This window comes from Gadus morhua, chromosome 1, assembly GCF_902167405.1.
Source record: "Gadus morhua chromosome 1, gadMor3.0, whole genome shotgun sequence".
Classification (NCBI taxonomy): domain Eukaryota; kingdom Metazoa; phylum Chordata; class Actinopteri; order Gadiformes; family Gadidae; genus Gadus; species Gadus morhua.
Window position 1 is genome coordinate 6,188,684 of NC_044048.1, and position 22,478 is coordinate 6,211,161.

Sequence of the window (22,478 nt, forward strand, 5' to 3'; positions counted from 1 at the left end):
TTGATCATACCGGGATAACACTAAAATAGTTTTAGGAGGTTCGACGATTTGTTTCTTAGCAGCGCCACTATCTGGCGAGAACAAGACACGCATGTTCATTGTGGAAACGGTCTCCCAGCTGTGAGGGGATATCATCGCCATCCAGAAAGGATGACACGTTTTGAAACACAAACTATTTTCTTTCAATTAATCCATCCACAACTGCAACTCGTATCGAAACTGAAGGTGGCGGTGTTGAGCCGAAGAGCTCTCGGAAGACCGAAGCGTTCAGAGCGGTCAACCAAAAAGGTATTGTCCTGCACGGAGCTGGGAACTCACCGTCCATGTCGCTGGGTTGTCCACTACATCAAAGTCGAAAAGTTTTTTTGAAAAAACTCTCTTTTTCAACAAAGCTACTCTCTCTCTCCACTACACGCAATGTCCAAACGCCTGATATATTTTCTTTGCACAACGCAAGCCTATATAAGATAGAAAAACAAATTGTGACGTCACAATTGGAAACGCATCATTCTAAATGCATGTTATTTGGTTGCTATGTGTGTTATTAGGAACAATTAATCACGTGACAATACTATCAATATTTAAATCTCCCAACTGATGAACAGACAGGCCCCAGCCCATTGTTCTCCCGCCGTCTGGGATCATGCAAGACAGGCGATGTGAAATGTGAAGGAAAATAAATTATACATAATAGTGAATGAGCTATGGGGATGAACATTAACTTTTTTTTTTTTCCATCAGATGGACATATTCTCAACTGTTTTATACATCATTGAATGGGAATCATGTGCATTCCAGACATTTTAAACACTTAGTATAATACAAATATCCATGCAAATGGATCATGGTTACCCATTTATACATTCATTTAGCACAAAAAAAAGATAGCAAGTGAAAATACTTGACAAGAAAATAAACACGTTTCAAAAATTCTAAATAAACCATAACCAAAAAAGTTTGTCACCAAGAATATCATCAAGAACTGGGAATGTCCCATCAGTCTCTGATGAAGTTAGTTCTATATTTTTCATTTTATTTAACAAAGTCTTGGAGGGATGGGGATGTTTGTTCTAACATCCTGTAACGGGAATGCACTTGTCGTGGAACTGTATAGTAACAACACAGAAGTTTCCTCTCTAGGGAATTTCCCTAAATTTAATAAAAAAACAAACCAAAAACACATTAGGATCCCTATCCCGGCGGGCCGTGAACCGGTTTATCGGAAGGTATGCAGACCATCTCCCAATCTCCTGTCTTTCCTCTGCAGCCACACCAATGTGTAATACATCTGAAGGCTACTGATCCCATGTCCAATTGGTTAAGTCATACAGTTAGGGCACATCAGAGAGTCAAGGGGGCTCTATCTATCCTGGATGTATTATCCATCTAGGATATCTACTTACATGGGATGGTCCACTTGGTCGCCACTAGATGGAGCCTGAGGGCAGACACGATCCTCTCCTTCCATCAAATATTCCTAAATTATTTTATTCAATCCCCACCATCCATCACAAATAGTAAGGATGCTTATTGCTGTTAAACCACAGTATTGTCTAGCTGTGCAAATAAAAACGTCATTTGACTTAGGCTACTTGTTCTCAGCGATGTAGTTGATACGGTTGCAGCACCAAAGGCACTTTTTCTTTGGCTCAAACTGAGCCAGATACTTGACTACAGACATATATATATATATATATATATATATATATATATATATATACTGATCATAGATACAAATTCTGACCATTGATGTCCCCTGTTGCCAGCGATAGCCACCGTGGTCTTATTATAGCCTGATGTTGTGTTCGAGATCGTTGGCGATTTGAGTCTGTTGAGGCCCAAGGCAAAAGTTCCTAGTGGCCTCTCCAACCAACGTTCATCACCATTATGTTATAAACAATCACACAAAAACGTGTTATTCTGAAAATACATAAAATAACAATAAATTCTTAAATAACTTTAAGTAAAACAAATGCCGCTTTAGATGCCATGGCTAGTGCAAATGCTGATATGTTCTCGCATCAAAAGACATTGAAAATTGCACTCCACTGAAAAAGAGTCAGTGTTGTAATTTGTTAGCACTATATAAATACAAGTATAGAACAATACAACTAAAACATATAAAGATAGTATAAAATGCACACCTCACAGAAGTGTGAAGTGACTTGATATTAATTATCTCAAATAAGTTACTGCAATAGAGACAATTTCTAGAAGAACTACTTACCTATTTAAAAGCCTGTACTTTAGAATAGTTTTCTTAGGTAATTAAAACCAAATTACAATTCCAGTGCTCATCAAACCCCTAAGGTGCTACACATGATAATCAGAACATTAATATAACAGCAAACAAACTACAAAACTACTGTTTACGGGCCTTTGCTAGAGAAAATGCTTGCCCTAGCTCAAGGGTTCCAGCACTTTTTTTCGGCCTTTCGAGCTACTTTCAAATTGACCAGGTCAAAATGATCTACCAACATAAAAAAAAAATACCAAACATACATTTATTTATATGTACTGAGTCAGGGGCGTAGCCACATGGGGGCCAGTGGGGGTCAAGTCCACCATCGGTCAGAGGTTGGCCAACCCTAAAGAAAGCTGAAATATATGCATTAGTATCTTGATCTAACTTTGACTTATTATTTTATTTAAAAGTGCTATACTTCTACATTATAAATAAATATTGCACTTAAAATTGCACTTTAAAACTGAAACCCCACAGAAGTCAGTGGGAATGTCACGCAACCTACCCGCATTACCTTTGCGATCGACGCCATGGCCACCCCTGCCCTAGGTGATAGGAATGCCAACATGTGGTGTTTAGAGGTTTCTGCCTACAAATGGAGATTTCAGACCAGGAAAAGAGTGGTATATAGCGGGTTTTGACTCAAATTTATTTGATTAACGTATACTGCGTGCGGAGAGCATTCACTCAATGTCTTTATCTCATTTTTGACGGAGGTGGCGTTTAGAGGCTTTTGCATCTGAACTCTTTGTATATATATCAAGATATCTGAAGCCAGTTCAAGTCCTTTTTGCCTAACAGCCTCCACTTAGCACCATCCACTGATTCACCATCAGATAGGTAAGGAATACTGAATTATTAGAATATCTCCTCCCCACTGTTTTCTGGAGAGTTGCAGACCTTTTCATGGCAGAAAGTGAATCACAGGTCCTACATGAAAGGTGTTGTTATATAAAGGGTATGAGGGGTTGTTTTAAATTAACACTAGGCTATACACTGTACATTATCAGCAAACTGTCATAGCAGAACTTGGATATGATGCTGCAGCATACTCATACTATTACTACTTTAAATAAGCAATGCCGTTATAAAGAAGGCAACCATATGATATATACTATAACAAATAATAAACAAATTATAAAATGCACAAAAAAATAACCATTCACTTCTATCAAAAGGAAGAATCTCTGAAGAAGACAACAGGGGTGATGTTGCTAACAGTCATTGTAACAGTGCTGCCATGAACCCAGTGTGCTGGCCATCTGGGTCTGGGCATTGGTCACATATCCTGCCCACTCCTGCCGTGCCGCCTGCTGATCCTCTACCCACCGGTCTTCCTATTGTCGCACCCCTTGCTCTTCCTGTCCTTTTTCCTGTGGCCGTCCTTGTGTTTCCCTGTGATGGGTCTTGTCCCCGGCTATGGGGGGATTCCAGGTCTCATCAGCAGTTGACATTGGTGCATCCAATGAGGAGCTATCAGTCTTCCTGCAACATACAGTATTCACGTCACATGTCAACAGAAGCACTTACAAAAATCTTGAGATAGAGAGAGGACATGATCAGCTGACAATATTGATGTGGCTACATTGAAAGAGCTGTCATGTGTTTTAGCAAATGTTAGTACTTATTATTGTCAAGTGTGTAATTCATTTAGCAATATATTTTTCTTCATTCTGTAAATACCTAGCGTTGCCTCCTCTGTGTGTCACTGTATATATTATGGTTTATTAAAATGATTTTGTGCTTATGCAATTACAACCAAGTTAAGGTAAGACCATGAATATGGCAATGACTTCCAATACAGGACATGTTATGCATAATATTAATACACATGAGCAAGTCAGCCTGTTGCAGCCGCTGTGCATCAATTCAACCGTAGCTTTCCAACACAGTGATAACTGTTAAAGAAGGCTACATACCTTAATTAGTGATGTGACATTTTAATATTGATCAAGCCTTCTATGATGTGCTACAATATCAATTTATATTAGCAACAGGCCACAGACGAAGTTTACAGACTCAACGCGAAGACGCATGAGAGACGCTGTAAAAACAAAACATTATGGAGAAAAGTTATTTCCGTAGCCCATAATCTACACCATAAGAAACTAAAATGCCATCTTCACATTTGAGAAAGACTACTGGGGGCAGCTAGTTTCAACATCAACATAAGTTTAGCCTCTTTTTTTCACATGTGATTTGGGATTCAAGTGGATTCAAGTTACCGTTGGCCAAATCCGACCTAAGTTATTCTCACTGTTGGCCACAACCTGATTGAAATCAATACGACAAGAATGCATGGATCGAAAGAGCACACAATTTCGCTGCAATTACATTGATAGACTAAAGTGAACTTGCAGAAAGCACTAAGAGGCGAACTTAACACCCATTCTAACATTTGGATAACGATACATTATAGCTTACAATTATAAAAATCTGATCAATTCTCTCTCATGTTCAACCATCGCAAGCAGTTATAACCAATTCATCCCTTCTCTGTGAAAATAGCAAAGAAGCGCAAAGAGGCAACTGGCGGGCATCCATACTTGTAGTTGTTATGAAGTCTAGTCTCAAAAAAAATCTGTTTTTCGAGTTTTATGTCATAGCCTACAAACTTCTGAAAGGCGTTTCTGAACACTCTTATTTTGGATGAAGGGAAGGTTTATGTAAAGACACGTAAGAGTTTCCAAACCTCAACGTTTTGAATACGGCATAAAGCAAAGGGAGAAGTCGTAAAAGCATGATATCACCCCTTCAAATACATCTCTGCTCAGACGGTGCTTCACCTTCCACACACACACCAGATCAGAACATCAGAACAGAGCATCAGATCAGAACATCAGATCAGATTAGAACATCAGAACAGGCATCAGATCAGAACATCAGATCAGAACATCAGATCAGAACATCACATAAGAACATCAGAATAAGACATCAGATCAGAACATCAGAATAGAACATCATAACAGCACATCAGAACAAACATCCGAACATCAGATCAGAACATCAGATCAGAATGGGTTTTCCTTTTGAAGAACCCCAAAGACCTGAGGTGCTCCAAGTCGACAAACTAATAAGAATGCCTTCAATATTACTTAAGGACACAAGTATCTCCCAACGTCACAAACTATGAAACAGGCAGGATATGAAATAGAGCTCTTAGTGAAGGAGAGCTTCTCTTGTGATTTTGAGGTATCTCGTTAATTTAGAAAAACAGGGCAGAATTAATTTCTTGTTATGCTTTAGTTCCGTCCATTCGCTGTCTGACCAATGAAATAGGATAGGGAAGGTGGCGTGTTAAGACCTCACATGCTTTAGTAAAGCGTGCGTGCGAGATATAAATCGCATGTGTGCTTTATAAAAAAAACCTTCCAATTCACCTCCCTGGCTCGCTTTAATTTGAATGCTTAAATATCCTCTGAATTATCTAGGATAGCACTGCAATGCGTCCAGTGGTTTCCCCCCAGTGGGTTTTCCCCCAAAAAGGTACTATATTTTTGGCATTTACATTGCAAAGACATCATACCTCTGCATCAGCCAAGGTCAACATAGGATGATATAGAGTGTAGAGAAAGATAATGGGTTTACGATACAAAACCACAAGCTTTCCACATGTTTTTATTCATTCTGACAAGAACGGAAGCTTTATAATTATGCTTACTGCTTCTTAATCTTAGTTGGAACTGTAAAAGTGACTGATAGGTTCATGGGTCTGATAACAATGTGGATAAGCTCCTGTGTTTCGTTCCCCTTTCTACTCCGGATGCTCTGGCTCCGTGTCCGCAAGAAGGGGCTCCTCGCTGGTGATGTCTTGATTCCGGGGCTTTGGCCCTCCGCTCTGTTGGCCCCTCTACTTGGGGTGCCCCCACAGTGGTCTCCCCTGAGCTCTCTTCTGGCTGGGGCTCCAGTAGAGCATTCCCAGCTTCCTCCTTCTGGTCAGACGGGATAGAGCCAGGGCTCCCCAGGCTCTCTGGTCTCTCTTGAGGCACTCGACAGTGATTTGTCGGGTTTGGAAGGTTCTCTGGACCTTCCCCAGGTGAGTAGGGTTCTTCGGCTACTTCACCCCGGGCCTCCTGCTCCTTTCCCTCCTCCCCAACCTCCTCTTGTTCGTCCGGTTCCTTTTCCATGTCATGCTGCGGAGGTTGATCCGTGGTGCTCCACACACTTCCCTGTTGTCAGTCCCCTCTAGGATGTGCTGCATTATCCTCTGGATATTCCTCTCCCTGCCTGAGCTCTGTGCCTTCCCTCTCTACCTGTATGTAGAAGAGAGCAAAGGTTTTCACCAGGATATCAATATATCAATGTTTCAATGGTTATGTAATGGATTGAGCAACGAGGCCAGGCCTTGATGATAAAGGTTAGGTGTATTGTGTGGTGTAAACAGTGTTTACATGCTGTTTTTGAAGTATATATTTTCCTTTCTTACCTGAATTGGAATGACAATATTGGCAGGAGCAGTGATTTCAGTCAGTGGAGCTTCTACATTATGCCTATGGGCAGCCTGGAAATGACAGTTAACATCATTAACAACTAGCTAAAGATATATACTACACTTCAATACCTAATGATTTTTTATATTCATTTCATATTGTTATGTTATATTGCATTCCTGCATTTCCTTGTAAAACTCCTTGCAATGAATCCATGCTCATCTGAGCTGTCCTTGTTTTTACCTTGAGATGAATGTACAGATAAAACAATTCAGCAAGTAAACACAAAATAAAACTTTGCTTTGCTTATTTTTTTCCACATTACTTCCTTGTCCAATTATTTCTGAGATAACGTACATCATATTAACAGCAAAACAAGCTTAACATATTAGAGCTCAGCGTCATCTAGTCGTGCGCAAATACTCCACACCGACAGAGGGTGCCGCTCCAAAAATCTCCGCCTATGGAGAAAAGAACACTTCCGGCTCCGCTGTCAATGGAGGTGTAACATGTCTGCCTGCTTCACCTTGCGTTTCAAAATGATACACAGGGTCCTTAGGTGTGCCTTCCAGCTGCCCGGTCCGTCCGTTATTCGGCTGCAGCCGATGTGCGTCGCTGTCGGGGAACAGAATCCACCATGCGGGACACTGGAAACGACCAAGGAGTACATGTTTGTTGAGCGGCTGATCCCCCCGACCCGGGTCCCCGTCCCGCCCCGACACGACGGACCTGCTCCGTCCGGCTGGGCTCCTCCGTCTGACGTGCCTCCGTCTTTGCCTTACATGGTCCGTCGGTCACGAATGCACAACATTCCCGTCTATACGGACATCTCCCATGGCAACCGAAGACCACCGTGTTGCGCCGAGTGGAGGGGGACATCTGGGCGCTGGACGGGGCCGTGAAGGAGCTCTTGAAGCGGCTCACAGGGACCGACCGCACAACGCAGGTCAACGAGGTGACCATGAGCATCCGGATCAAAGGACACTACGACAAGGAGATCAAGGAATGGCTGATGCAGAAGGGGTTCTAGGATTGACTCATTAAAATAGTTATCTTCAAGGTCAGGCTGAAGATGAACAGTTCCAGGGGTCAACCTGGCCTTCTCCAGGGGTCCACCTGGCCGACCCGAGCCGCCAGACCATGGGGGCTTAAAGGGGCCCGAGTGCTGGACTATGCCTACGTTTAGATTGATGTTGACTACTGCTAATTTGTTTATATGATATAGTTTGCATTGTTGTTCACATCAAATAAGCTTGCTTTCATAACATTAAATTTATAAGCAGTCATTTGAAACATTTTTAATTGGGAAGGGAGGGAATGGTTGATCCTTCTCATTGTGTGATCTCATGAAGATAATATTCTACCTGGTGGAAAATAACAGCAAAAAACTGGTTAAACCTATTTAAATGCAGAAACTAAACGAATTCTCGTCATGGGTTAGGGGGATGTCCGCCTCCATCTAAGGCTTATTAAGGCCGCGTTCACATCTAGCGTTTTTTTAAATGGCGTGAGATTTCTGGGATTTCACAACTTTATCATTTACCATCCCTGAACCTACCAGCAATGTCCGAGATGTGTTCCTCATCACTACATAGGACTTGTGTTGGTGCCTAAATGTTTAGAATTACATTTAGCAGACGCTTTTATCCAAAGCGACATAAAATAATTTAGCAGAAGAAGTGAAAGAATTGTTGTCGGTTCAGTAAGGATGTTCATAGAACCAAGCAAGCCTTTATAAATGCTAGGTTAACCTATTCCCCATATACAACAAGATATCAAGGATACGATGCTACACAATGCAAAGTACTATTTATAAGTGCCAGGGCCTACAACACACAATAAGTGTGCAAGAGGGGTGTGTTAAGGAGAGTAAGGGCGGAAGCTGTGCAGAGACCAGGTGAACTTGAACCAGCAAGCCTTGAGTCTCTTGTTGAGTCCAGGTGAACTCTGAACAGGTGGGTCTTGAATCCCTTGTCTATGGTCCAGTTGAACTCTGAACAGTTGAGTCTCTGGTGAGCGACTGCGGTCCTGATGTCTGCAGGATCTTGTTCAGTGTTCAACCGTATACTGAAGGTAAACTGAAGAATGTCTTACAAAACCTTCCAGCCTTTATTTTGATCTTCGGTGCACCCCCTTCAAAGCGGCCCCATTTCATAAGCAGGCCTTGTGCTTGGCTCTACTTTTAAAAGAACTGCTCACCACACATGCTTTTTCTTATGTGGAACAGAACTAAAGTTGACATAAATATGTTGATATACAATCCAAGATTAAATGTGTAGGGGGTCTGGAAGGTAAAAAGAACCCTGTGCCGTTGGTTTCTCTTGAAAAACCAATCTGGTGTCAATATGATTATCAAGAAATGTCCTCCGGGTTGGAAAAAATGTATCAGGAATGTAATTCAACGTCAATTTTTTCAAAGTCTCTCTCTTCCACAGCCCTACCATCCACCTTGGAAAGGCCAAACGAGAACTATTCTGGTTTTCCAAACTGGATGGACGTGTTACATTCATGAGAAACTTTCTACTTCCAATACGTTTTTCGAAAACAGCCAAAAAGTGAGTGTAGGTTTAACATTCTTTTTATTTATTAACTGACGGTTTACCTTGTCTTATAGTAGGCCAATTTCTTTAAAGACAGTATATAAAACACATGTAGCCTTATATAATAACAATATTAAAATACAAACTAATGGGACTCGTGTTTATGGGAAATAGGTATGGACCATCAAGGAATAACGTAATGTAAGGAATGCAAATTATATACACAAGTTCAATATTGTTGCATGAAGGAAAAAGGTTCAAAAGGTTATTTCTCTTGCTGGGCAGAAGGCTGGGAAAGGAAGTCTTTGTACTGTCGGGTGATTTTCTCCAGCTGGTCGGCTGAAAAACAAGTACAATATGCGAGAAAGAAAATGAAATGTTTGCATGTCCAAGTAGGTCTTTTCAACCAGTCTAAATGCAAGCGACTTGATAACTTTTCATAACTGAATTCAGTGTCAAAAGAAAAAATAAATCAAGAATAGTAAAAGGGAAGTATTTTTGCACTTCGCTTTAGGCTGTTAATCTCCTATTTTTTCAAATGAATGACTTATTACAGATTCAAACCGAACTGGCCATTTGGCTGGCTAGGCATAGATGCCATCATTAAGTGACCCACTCTAACTAATCTATCTATAACTAAGCAAATTCAAATTCAAAAAAACTATTTGTCCACAGGGGGCAATTGGGGGCAATTGAGGGCACATAGCAGCAGCATTACAAAGGACAGGGCCATGTCCAAACAAAACAAAAAACAAACAAAAACAAAAACACAGCAGTGCTACCTGGCAGACACACACACAGCCAGTCCTACTATGTGGTTCTAGAAGAGCTAATAGGGGGAGGCGGAACAGATATTTTTGTGTATTTCTACAGGGGCCAACTGATTGGATTAGACTTTTTACGGACAAAGAGTTTGTGTTCACTATAGGCCAATAATTGGGTACAGATTCCCGCCTCCAGCAACATGATTGGTCGATAGAAATATGAAGTGAAAGAAAGTGAAACTCCCCATTTTCTGATGTGAGCTTGTCGGTCAACAGGCTTTAATTTATTAATCTGAAGTCTGTTGACTAAACTAGCACAATTCTTCAAAATTAAGATAATTCCCACTATTTGTATTGGCAATCAACCAGCAGAAAATAATTAGCATCCATCCAAAACACTTTTTAACATTACACAGAAATAAATACAAATACTGCCTACTACTCACGTAATGTACACTTCTCCCCGTGGCTCCAGTAACAAGGCTGCGTTTGCAGCTGGCATGCCTTCTCCGTCAAGGCCACAGAGGCCTGCGACAACTCCTCTAGCATTTTCAACTCCTGACACACAAACAAACAGATCAAAACGTTTTTTTAAGCTAAATATAAATGACAAACAAACCACACACACACACACACACACACACACACACACACACACACACACACACACACACACACACACACACACACACACACACACACACACACACACACACACACCGTGTTGCAGGACAGCAGTAGCCGGTGCACCCTTTGGAAGACGAGCGTTGCTGCGCTCAGCGGGGGGCTTTTCTCCTGCAGTAGTCTTTGAAATCTGTTTCGTAGACGCGGCGGAAGGCAGCCGTCAGCTGACAGAGGTCGCTCACTGCCACGCGCAGGGCACACGGAGAAAACACTGCCGGACTCTGACATTCACTGTGTAAGAATTCACACTGGGGGAGGAAACAAAAAGGGTAGAGCAGGTTCAGTGGCACCATAAACAAACAATGCCTGGGCTGTGTTGGACAGATCCTCACCTCTGACTGGAGGTCTTTCAGGACTCTCCCAGCTGCCCGCAGGAGAGCCGCCACATCAGCAGACTCCTGCTGACTTGTTTGGCTAACTGATGAGGTTTTGTCGTTGGAAAAATACCTATGGGGTTGACGAAGATTTTATAAACTGAGCTGAAATTCACAGAGCATTCAGTGAACAAACAGAATGCTTTGAGAAAGTGTGTTGAGTTTCTAAAAGTACTAAAAGCTAAATAAATGAAGTGTATACTTGATGTGTGCCGGCCAGGGATTGAGAGTGGGTCTCAGCATGTGTGTGAGGAGGGCTCTGTTCTCATCAGCATAGAGTTCATTCAGCAGTCCCTCTTCGTCCACCTCACTCTCTGTGAAACAACCTGGGACCAGGGTTAGAAGCTCTTGCAGGAAGTGTAGTTGTCGCAAAGGCTTTACATGGCCCTGAGTGGAAAGTACAGATTATTATATTTATATTATTTTACTTATACAATACTCCAGGAGTATAAACAAGTTATTTGATGGTTGTGGTGTAGCTTACCTGGATAAGATCAAAGTCCTCTGCTTTGCACAGCATTAACTCTCGCCCAAGCATAGCCATTTCTGTTGGTAGCACACAATATCATAAATATATATTTGTAAAATAAAATAACATTAAGCAATTTTGTCATGCAACCCGTACACACAGACATGTGTATATGTATGTAGCCTACATATAAACCAGAAATAATACACTTTATCCTGCCTTTTGTTTGAAAATCTGGGTCTTTGGATTGTATAACTGAAGTCTTCACGTTCTTCGGGTTTGGGTTGATGCTGCAAAAATAGGCAGAATGGAATACGTTATCTATGTATTTTTGCTGAGCAGGCTACACAGTTTGTACAGTTTGTTTACTTTAAGCATTGTGCTTGACCTCTCTTATTTTTGCATTAAACATGAGATAGTACGTAGCCCACCAGTTGCAGATCCAGGCTAGTATTTCTGTGCGATGTTGCGAGGGTGTGCACAATAAAGTATGCATACTGTCGGCTTCTAGAAGATGCAGCCCGAATATCAAGGGACATGATGCTGCCTGAAACAAGGATACACATTAGGAACACATTAGGTTACACACACACACACACACACACACACACACACACACACACACACACACACACACACACACAACACACACACACACACACACACACACACACACACACACACACACACACACACAACACACACACACACACAGCATCTTTGAGCATTGTTTAATGCGTTCTTTATTATAACTCTTATTTAATCCTTTGTTAAACATGCATTTATACTTTCCGTGGCACAATTTTTCCTCAACATATACGCGCGTATTTGTGTTTACCTTAGTTTAAGGATAACAATGTTACCTTTAATGCAGCGTAAACCTTTTGAGCAAGTTGTTGTTCTTCAAACGGAACCGCCATTTTCGCCTTTTCCAAACCCTTCTTCTACTCTAAATGTCCGGAGCGCCGGAAGCTACGTTGAGTGTTTCTGCCCTCCACAGTCTACACGGAGTACTGCATCAGAGATATACATCTCATTATCATAACTTTCATTATTCCACTGTTAAAGGCATGATACATGGCCTAAACCTTTGTTAGCCCAGTGAGTGGAAGGGGCTACTAATAGGTACAATTTGCTGCCCTGTATTTTGATTCACAATCATTTACAATTGTATTACTCATCCCCTTTAATTTGCCTCCCTTCCTTGGTTGCTCATTTGCCCTCTATTTTTTATTTTATTTTTTATACTTAAAGGGTGTTGTAGTTAAGATTCAAGAGCAATATGCCTTGAATTTAATTTGGTTGAAATGGCATGATTTATAAAAATATATATATATATTCATATCTAGCGCAATACATCTTTATGGAATCTTCTTCAAATCGTCGATTTTACCGGACACAGACACACTTTTCAAGTGTGTCTGTTTCTTGAAAACACTGTTCAAGAAACGGTTCCACCGTAGACCAAACCGTTGCTGTGTTTGAATGATTGGAGATGTACCTCCCTGAGTGACAGGTAGTGGGGACAAGGGACCCCATGTAACACACTGGGCCTGCGTTCATGGCCCCAGGATCAAGGGAACACATATGCAGTAGGGACCTAGTCGATATTACCTTTGAGGTCAACATGCCATAAAACAATTCCAATTTTGCCGTTTAACTTACATTTCACACAGGATCTCCCTCTCTCTTCTCCAGTCCTCCCTCCCTTGGGCCTGTCTATGCTTGGCCACACCTGTTACACATAAAACAGCTGTAAATTCCATCTAAATAATTAAACGATTTGTGTGTGAGTGGATGAGTTGGTAATACCTTAAAAGGTCCTCCCTTAGCCCAACATATATCTCCCCTGTATAAACTGAGAGAGGACTGCTTATTCATGTTAAATTCAAAAGTAAATTCCGAAATAACAAATGCTGATCGTCCCTTTCCACTTTTTTTCTCTTTTGACCATCTGTGTATTTCTGAAAATAGGCTCACCTTCTCTGAGCTTCCCTAGGTCTACCTCCCAAACGGATATAGCAATGGCGTAAAAAGGTTTGGCTATATTTAATAATAATAAATAATAATACATTTAATTTAGAGGCACCCATGGCACCCAAGGTCACCTCCCTCCTCTCAAGGTCCTTTCTCCCTATCAACCCCATTTCAAAAGCCTGCTTAGGCCACACATCCATCCAAACCTTCTGGCGTTGTTTTTCTTTAGATAACTTGGAGGGGGTTGGGGTCTGGTATCATTCCATAGCCCACCCATTTTTAAAGATCTGGATCTTGAGTCTAGAAGAATGAGGTTTGCGGTGTATTAACAGTCAGTCAGTGCAGGGAACTACCAGAAGAGTGCCTGTCTTTACTGCTATTATACGTAGGCCTACACCATAATGGGAGGAGGACGTGAAACCTCAACAAGTTGTAGTTTGCTCAGACTTTGCTGTGGCCCACATGGCCATAAGGAGGAAGATATTGAGCCTACTCCTGATAGGATTCATATTGGCATCAGCTGTTGGAGTTATATGTAATGAGTTTGTATATAGTCATTAAAGCAGGAACATATCATTGAGAAGAAAATAGTAATGTGGGTGGGTCAGAGCGAGGTTTATAATGCCACTAAAGCAGATTAGTTGCATTGAAAGATGAAAAGAAAGGTTAGAGAACAGAGAGAGGATATGGCTTTCGGACTGGTGGCATGGCAACAGGTTATTATGACAATATGAGAACGGAGACAGTGTGTAGCATGTATTGTGTATGAAATACAGAGGGGAGGAGGGGCGGTGTTGTCGATTCATGCCGGATCTGTACATGTCACTTTACGGCAAGTTAAAATAATATGGGTGATCAATCGGCTCGCGGCTTATTTTTTAAATAAGAATATTTATTATTTAATAATATACATAATATAAATTATTGTCATCGTGAAGCCAGAAATTATTTCTTAAATCATTAACATAGCTATGATATAATCACATTGGCGTAGCGTACAAGTTCCGGCAGTCGTAAATGGACATATGTGCGCATGCGCAGTATTATGCACATGTGCAGTACGGAGCGGATATCCAGTGGCTTCCTCAAACCAGCTCAAATCTAACATCTGGTACTTCTAAATGAAGAAAATATACATTCTTAGTTTTTATTATCAGTTTAAAGATATATAGAGCTGACGTGGACCGAGTGTACAAGTGTTTAAAATGAAGAAGAAGAGCTCCGAGAAGAAGCGCCATGTGGTGGCATGGATCAACAAAGCCGAGTGGGATCAGGTGCTGGAATATGTCTATTCAAAGGACTCCTCATTGCAGAAGTATGCCTTGCATAGAATATCAGCGTGGAAGGTCCGGTTCGCCAACAGCACCCCGGTGGCCGTGGAGGTCACAGCAGACCTGGTGAGAGCCCAGATCCTGGACCGATCGGGAGGCTGGAGGGTGACGACCTGGTTCTCTTGTATGGGACAGCGCTGGTGAGGTTTGTGAATCTAATCACGGAACGACAGCAGGGGAGAGTGGCTCGTCCTTTGAGACTGCTAGCTGGCAGATTAAACCTCCCTGAGTGGATTGTAAACCTTAGACATGACTTCACACACCGAAAGTTGCCAAATTTAAATTGGTGTAGAAAGGGCTGTAAGCTCATTCTAAACTGGCTACAGCAGGAGTACTGGTCCAGACAGCTGGGAGGAGGGGTGAACGAGAGCTGGAACTCACAGTCAGAAGGAGAGGATGAGGAGGAGGAAGAGCTGAAACGGCAGGAAGAAGGGCTTATTGCTAGGCAGAAAGAGATTGAATGCTACACCACTGCGCGAGAACTGCTCATCTCTTATTCAAAAGAACAGTATAACTCTATTGATGGACTCCAGAAGACCCTGCCCGGTCAGCAGCCAGTCCTCTCTGAAGAGGTCAGCTGGGTCATCGCTCAGATCACACACTTTGCGCGAGACTCTTTTGAAACACTGTTTGATGTTTTGGTTGAAGATGGATTCTTAATCCCGACCGTTGCTCAGCTGGAATCATTGGGTTGTGAAACGTTTGAAGATTTCCATTCCACTGATCTCCAACTGCCCCCAATTTATCTGCGCTTTTGGCTCCCCCTCCTTAAGCTCTTTAACTCCACATTGTTCATCAATATGCTTCTGGAGAAACTCTTTGTGGAATTGAAGGAGCTCTCGAATGAGCCCAATGATCACAGGGCTTTCTACATCTCCGCTTGGATCTCCGAGGTCATCGGCTGTAACATCAATAAACCGGATTGCCATTTTGAAACCAAAGTCCACAAGAAAGCGAGATTCAAGGACCTGATATTTGTTCACCGCATTCAGCTGAGATGGCAGCAGCTGCTGACGGCCTGTCTGGACGCTCCCTGTTTCAGCACCAAGCACCTCCTACTGCTCATCCTGGACGACATGGAGCACCCCTTGCCCTCCGAGACCCGCCACAAGCTGTTGAAGCTCTGCAGTATCTACACACAAGGGGCCCATGAGGACGCCGCCGACCTCGCGGCCGAGCAGAGGGGACAGCCCATATACACGTTGGAGAGTCTGCACGAGAAGCAGCGTCACGCGCCACGCCGACCGGCGTCCGACTGCGACGCCGGTGCATTTCTCCAGGGCCAACCCGGTGCCGACTTCCCGGCAGAAAACGCTGCATTGCTCAAGGGCTCTCTGTGGCAGGTGTGCACGGATAAAGTGATGTGGAAGAACTATCCACTGGGCAAAGTCCCCGGACAGTCGGAAGAACCCTCCGGGTTGATGGTGGAGAGTTACTCCACCATGGTTGTGTTTGACCAGCCAGTAGAGCTAGAGATCACTGCACAGAACGCCCCCGGAGCCTCGGGGGCCGCCAGGGCCGCCAGCGGCCTGCCCTGGTCCCTCGGTGATGTCCTCAAACTGAAGTCTGGACTGCAACTCTTTTAAATTCAATTAAATTCAGAAGCCACTGAATCTGTTTTTGTTGGGCTAATGTTAATGTTAAAGAAATAGTACATGTTGCTATTCAGCAATCCACGAGACCCCTAATGTTCCTCGTCTATTTTCTTTCATGTGTTTTTGTTCGAGTTGTGCAGTTGTGGAAAATGTATGTCAAAAGTAACTCCACATATGGGTAGGGTTAACCCTTACCCTTACTTTTTTTGACTCAACTTGGTGCTGCACCAAATGTAATGGCCTCGCTCATCATTTAATTCTGACAACTCAATTAAACGATGTGCCCCGTGTTTCAACAGCATTTAGTTAGATTCCATTTTCTTTAGAGATATAATAAATATATATAGGGGAGAGTGGGGTAGTAAGACGCACCAATTTTTACTCATATTGTCCTCGAGGCAAGGAAAAATAAGACAAGTTAAATTAAAATGTCCACCAATTTACTTTTTCAAGTTGATGTATTTCCTCAAAAAGGCTTGTATATTTGCTGAAGGTAACCTGAAAAATAAATATATCAAACCGGTCAATATTTCAGTTTTTTGGCCCAGCTTAGATGGATTTTCACCCCTGACATCAGTGTCTGCTCTCCATCTCCTTTCTCTCTTTCTTGGCATGATAGCTTTTCTACAATGTTTAAAATATGAAAAACCAAATCAGTTGTGTAATACTACATTGAAATACCACTTTAACTTCAGTGCATCATGGTGGAATAGGTTGAACGGCTCACCCTGCACCACAGCAACGATTAAGGAATAAACTGCCTGGTTTAAAAAATTCAGGCTAAACCTTATGTAATTATTCCCATGGTTTTACACCTGGGCAAATCACTAACATGTATGACATTTTTACATGTGGATACATTTGCTTTGACATAGTCATTATAGGCCTACTTATACTTATGTATGTTAACTCACTTTGACAAGCAAAAAACTATTTATTGTGGAAACTTTCTTGCAACTTGTGCTTCCCTCCATCACAGCCAGATAGTAATTATGGGTGCTACACTTCTTGAATTGATGGTCAAATTATATCAAATGTGCACAGTTGCCTATATACAGGGGGTGGGTCAACTTATCCTCTGGCTCATCTTACCCCACTCTCCCCTATATATAGATAGAGATATATAGATATATCTACAGATAGATAAAGATATAAATAAAATGCTTGAATATGAGTAGTTTGTTTTAGGTGAACTGTATGCTTTCTTGGGACTAGCACATTGGTATATTGAAAGCAATCATATCAATGTTTGGTTAAACATTACAAGTTTAACAAAAATTATGCTATGCTTTTTTAATTTGAAGTGTAGACTTGGATTTTATGTTAGCTTATTGGTAGTGTAAATCCATAACATGGCTTAATTGAAAGAAGATTGTACAGTATCACCAAGTGTCCAGTAGGGGCGGAAGACCACGGTGAAAGAAGCACAGCAGCAAGAATCCGAAGAAGAAGAACGCTGCCAACGCGGAAACCCTTGAAGTGCCATTGTTCTCCACTTTCACCTTTTTAATATTTCCTTGACTTTCACTGAGAAGGTGGTTGTTTTTCACCATAGAAGTCTAAGCTAGCAATCTTAAAAACATCCAGCATATCGGGCTTTGATCCAGCGCGGTGAAGGTATGTATAAACAGAAGAACCGAGCTGTTCATGAAACGCTGCGTCACTTTGGGGCTAGTTAGCTTATGTTAGCCTCCTCGGTTATGAAACATGCTGGCGTACATTGTTAAACTTTCTCGATGTGCACTGACTGCTACTCTCAATAGTCTTTGATCGAATTATGCAAGTAGTAATGTCTCGTAAGGGGCCCACGTTATTCGTGGTTATCCGGTTTTATGTCATGGCCTTGTTAACCTGCGTCGCACTGACGTTGGTGGCAAATTAAGGCGCCATTTTACCATCTGGTAGAGATTCTCTTCTATAGTTCAGTTGGAGGGAAAAAATCCTCTTCTAATTCAGTTAGTGGCGATCCTCTTCTACAGGTCAGTTAGTGGAGATCCTCTTCTGCAGGTCAGTTAGCAGAGATCCTTTTCTAGTTCAGCCCCACAATGCAATGCAGTTCTAAGCATGTTTCTAAGTTATCAAATGTCCTATCAACTAGACATATCCTGAAACCAAAACTTTAATATAAGAAAACAGTGCAATTCAATACACATTCACCACCTCTTCCCTGTTCTTTATTCCAACAGATTCAGAGGGATTGCAAACAACCTGGTGGATAGTTATCTTATCTCATACTTAAGCCACAATGATCACAAGGAGGAGAGGTTCAATCAAGAGACATGAGGTGCAGTCCCCTGAATTCGAAGTCACAGATGCTGTGGAGACGGTAGATGATCTGCCCTGCCTACATGAAGAGGATGACGGCACGGGATTGGAGCTCGATGAATTGTTTGGTATTGATGACTTAAAATGGACTGGCGATAATGACACAACCTCGTCACTCTTCGACGTGGGGCTGAACGACTGGGGTGTATACAATATGAAGGATGACGATTCCATGTTCGAAGCATCCACAAGCCCATCTCCAGAGAGAACGCCATTCGAAGCAAGGTCTAAGAAAAGCGAGAACCGGGCTGGCTCCATGGTTAACAAAAACGCCATTGCCGCCAGAATGAATCGACTCAAGAAGAAGGAATACGTCAACGATTTGGAGAAGAAAGTTGGATTGCTTTCGACCAAGAACCACAAACTGGAGCAGGATAATTGTGGGCTCAACAAGCGGGTGGAGGAGTTGGAAGATGAGACCAGGTACCTGCGTGCCGTGTTGGCCAACGAGAGCATGTTAGGCCAGCTCTTGTCCAGGCTAAGCGGTGTGAATGGGATGAAATTATCTTCCTCACTTTTCCAGGCAGCCAACCTAAATGACCACGACTATGCCCAACCCAGGAAGCGCATCAAAGTGGAGGAGAAAGAAACATCAGGCGGCATCTGTCTCCACGTGGACAAAAACCATGTCTCAGTGGAGTTCTGCACTAAGTGTGCAGAGAACGCAAGCGCAACGCTCAAAATGTAGGGTCAAGTACTTATCATTGTTTTCAGATTTTGAGATGGAAAACGTAAACCCCGTAGTGATCTTCAAGGGGTTGGCAAACACTGTTGAGTTTGCTTAGATATTGACATAACTGTGCATGTCTGTGTACAGTGTGATGAAGCCAATGATTTTTTCTAAAGCACACGTTACTGCTAAACCTTGTTGACAGTTTTCTTCTAGGTAATGGTTGATCTACCATGCGGGATGAATGGCTTTGAGAACACCTTTGCCTGCTTGACTCCATGGTAAGGATCAGACAAGAAAAGAAGCCCGTTTGTCTTGTTATGAAGACCTGAGGTGTTTTATAGCAAACAGAATTTCATTTTTTGGATTTTGTTTGTAATTGGGTCCTTTTTCAGAGTAGAGCTCTTGATTTAACTACTTAAGAACATTTTGTACTTTTTTTTTAATTTTTGGAAATATATTGTTCTTCATGTTACGGTGAAGTGTAAATTACAATTAGAATCCTAAATGTATGGCAAAAATAATTAAGATTGAGGTGAAGTTTCACAAAGAGCTAACAAATTGGCTTTGAATTGGCTTCCAACTGCGATTTAAGCGATCCAGTTCAATAACTATCCCTATTTAGTGGGAGTGAAACTCTTTGTGAAGCTGCACCATTGTACAGAAGAATATCTTTCATTTAGCGCCCCCTATCTTTCTTTATGCTAAAGTGGATTCTGCTGTTGGAAGTTGAAGAGCCGGGACAAGCTGCTGCCATCGTGGCCTGGTTTATTTTTTGAAAGGTAGTATCGGTATCGATTGTTGTAAGTCTCTTCATTATACCAGAACTCACCACATCCGTAGCAGCACACACAGTCCCCTGCTGCCTGGTGAATCAGGAATGGATGAGGCTCTAAAGGCCTCATTCACTACTTTGTATATACTGACATTTTGGAATGTAACAACTTAGATTTTTCCAAAATTTTGTATAGTAATGTGAAACAGATTTACCAACTGTACATATAATTTTGAATAAGTTTGTTTTGAGAAAATGTTCTTCAATAAATCCTATTTTGATCATACCTTCACCTTAAAATGTATATTGTCTTGTTCTGTACTGTTGATATTAATGCTTCTCTTTTTCTCTTTCTGAACAGCAAGCTCTGCAGCTAAAGGTCTTACTGAACATTTTGGTCAAGTCTGGTAAAGGTTTTCTAAAGAAATTAATAAGACCTGATTTGAGTGGAAGCTAAAATGAGCACTAATAACGTCCAGATTGGGGGAGTTCAACTGAACATCACAGACCTTTCACATTCTCACATTATTCCCATGTCCTTTTGGAGTTATTATTCATTTGATGTCATTGACATAAATTACAACTCATTCCCAAAAACATGCTGGACATGGTAAGTTGTCTGTTACTAGTCCATTAGAGCATCAAGCGGTTGATCTTTGCTATGTATAGAACCCTTAAAGGTCCCATGACATGCCACTGTGTTGATTAGCCGTTACAAGCAGTTTTGGAAATCTGTCCCTTGTGACATCACAGGTGGGCGTGTCCACATAGATGTGTGATGGGTAGATGAGCAACGTTTGCTTCAGTCCACTGGGTAGGCTGATCTATCCAGCACACATCTAGGTGGACACTTCCACCTGTGATGTCACAAGGGACAGATTTCCAAAACGGCTTGTAACGGCTAATCAGCCCACACCTGGTGGCATGTCATGGGACCTTTCAACTCTGCACATGTAATGTAAAACTGATGCATTTATGAGTAAATGATGCAACTTCTACGGATACAATCCCCGTTTCTGACAAAATAATTAGCTTTAGACAGTTAGCTGAATAGTTTATTAAATTAAAACCCAAAGCCTTTTTGTGTTTATTTTTGATTACTTGAACAGCAATAGACACATATACGTTGTTTAGTCTATGTTTTGGGAAAGATTTGTTCTATTTTCATAAAGCCCATCAAGCATTTGAGTAATGTGAATGTGGAAGTGTTAAGTGACGTTTCCTAGTATATTATACTAGACAAGATTTATTTTGTAAATGGGTTTAACAAGTTGTGTTAACTAGGGCCCGACCGATTCATCGGCCTGCCGATTTAATCGGCAGATTATAGCCTTTTTGAAAATAATCAACATCTGCCAAAAAGACGCCGATTACAACCGTTTTTTGTTTTTTTTTGTGTTATTGCGCTTAGTATCCTGCAGATTGCGCTCCTACTTGCCTTGCTAACTAACAACTTTAACTGGAGTAAAAAAGAGGAGATTGAATTTTACCGTACAACCTCACCAATGTACACAAGACTCGTTGTTTGAGCATGTTGTGCCTGTTTTTCTTTAGGTCCCAGGCCATGTTAATTTGTTATACTGTAGACTCTAACGGTGAGACCATACTGCTCAGCACGCACGTGTTAGTCACTGCTCACGAGCGCAGCACATTGGGAGTTAGTTATTTATTTTACATTACACTCATTTTTGACTGTAAATGTATTCTAAAACACAAAGGTTCTGCATTCAATTCACATATTCGTCAAAAGTGTTTAAAGTATATTTAAGGTATCAAAAACTATGTTTTATATGCTTTTTTCTGTTTTGTTTTTAATCGGCCGATGTAATCGTAATTTTTCTCTGAAAATAATCGGCATCGGCACTCAAAAATCAATATCGGTCGGGCCCTAGTGTTAACAAGTCTCTTCCCATTGCAACCGCCACTCATTTCTGGTCCTTGCTGTTCAGCATAATGCACTCCCTTATTTGTGTTCATCTTACAATTCTTATGCATAAGTCTATTCAACTATGCCATAGGCAGAGGTGGAAAAAGTTTACAAAGCTACTCAAGTAAAAGTACAGTTTTAGTTACTTTTTTACCGGTCATAAGTAATATCTCACCAATCATAAGTTTTCATAAAGGGGGGGATCCAAAATCTAATCAGGGTTAACTTTTTGAGGAATTTTACAGCCTGTCATAAGGACTTAAACTTATCTTGAATATATTGGTTGTCGTGACCGGATTTGCTTTTTTTCAAACCCAACAAAACATACATTAGGGCCTTCTATTTTAGTCTATAGCCTACTTCGACTTCAAG

The 22,478-nt window shown here is 41.6% G+C and overlaps 4 protein-coding genes across 8 annotated transcripts; 3 read left to right on the top strand and 1 right to left on the bottom strand.

The window, feature by feature from the left end:
* Positions 1 to 7,143: 7,143 nt before the first annotated feature.
* mrpl49 (mitochondrial ribosomal protein L49) lies at positions 7,144 to 7,961 on the top strand. Its single transcript, XM_030363376.1, is given in 2 exon segments — positions 7,144 to 7,515; positions 7,518 to 7,961. Coding segments are annotated over 2 exon segments (519 nt in total). The 5' UTR covers positions 7,144 to 7,184; the 3' UTR covers positions 7,706 to 7,961.
* A 1,274-nt stretch (positions 7,962 to 9,235) lies between these two features.
* Positions 9,236 to 12,471, bottom strand: haus7 (HAUS augmin-like complex, subunit 7). The gene is given in 10 exon segments (XM_030363151.1): positions 9,236 to 9,554; positions 10,426 to 10,537; positions 10,700 to 10,770; positions 10,773 to 10,911; positions 10,996 to 11,110; positions 11,240 to 11,424; positions 11,522 to 11,583; positions 11,726 to 11,796; positions 11,938 to 12,053; positions 12,370 to 12,471. Coding segments are annotated over 10 exon segments (1,002 nt in total). The 5' UTR covers positions 12,427 to 12,471; the 3' UTR covers positions 9,236 to 9,480.
* A 2,037-nt stretch (positions 12,472 to 14,508) lies between these two features.
* Positions 14,509 to 16,936, top strand: las1l (LAS1 like ribosome biogenesis factor). Its single transcript, XM_030362941.1, is given in 2 exon segments — positions 14,509 to 14,899; positions 14,902 to 16,936. Coding segments are annotated over 2 exon segments (1,710 nt in total). The 5' UTR covers positions 14,509 to 14,688; the 3' UTR covers positions 16,401 to 16,936.
* An 887-nt stretch (positions 16,937 to 17,823) lies between these two features.
* Positions 17,824 to 20,479, top strand: crebzf (CREB/ATF bZIP transcription factor). 5 transcript variants are annotated; one of them, XM_030363333.1, is made up of 5 exons: positions 17,824 to 18,026; positions 18,596 to 19,157; positions 19,296 to 19,418; positions 19,610 to 19,685; positions 20,115 to 20,479. In XM_030363333.1, the coding sequence occupies exons 2-4, from the start codon at positions 18,655 to 18,657 to the stop codon at positions 19,629 to 19,631; spliced, it is 648 nt and encodes a 215-aa protein (XP_030219193.1). In that variant the 5' UTR covers positions 17,824 to 18,026; positions 18,596 to 18,654; the 3' UTR covers positions 19,632 to 19,685; positions 20,115 to 20,479. The 5 variants fall into 5 exon arrangements, 4 of the variants coding, with proteins under 4 accessions (XP_030219193.1, XP_030219177.1, XP_030219185.1 ...); XM_030363317.1 differs by having other exon boundaries at positions 18,596 to 19,418; XM_030363340.1 differs by having other exon boundaries at positions 17,825 to 18,026; positions 19,258 to 19,685.
* The last annotated feature ends 1,999 nt before the right edge of the window (positions 20,480 to 22,478 follow it).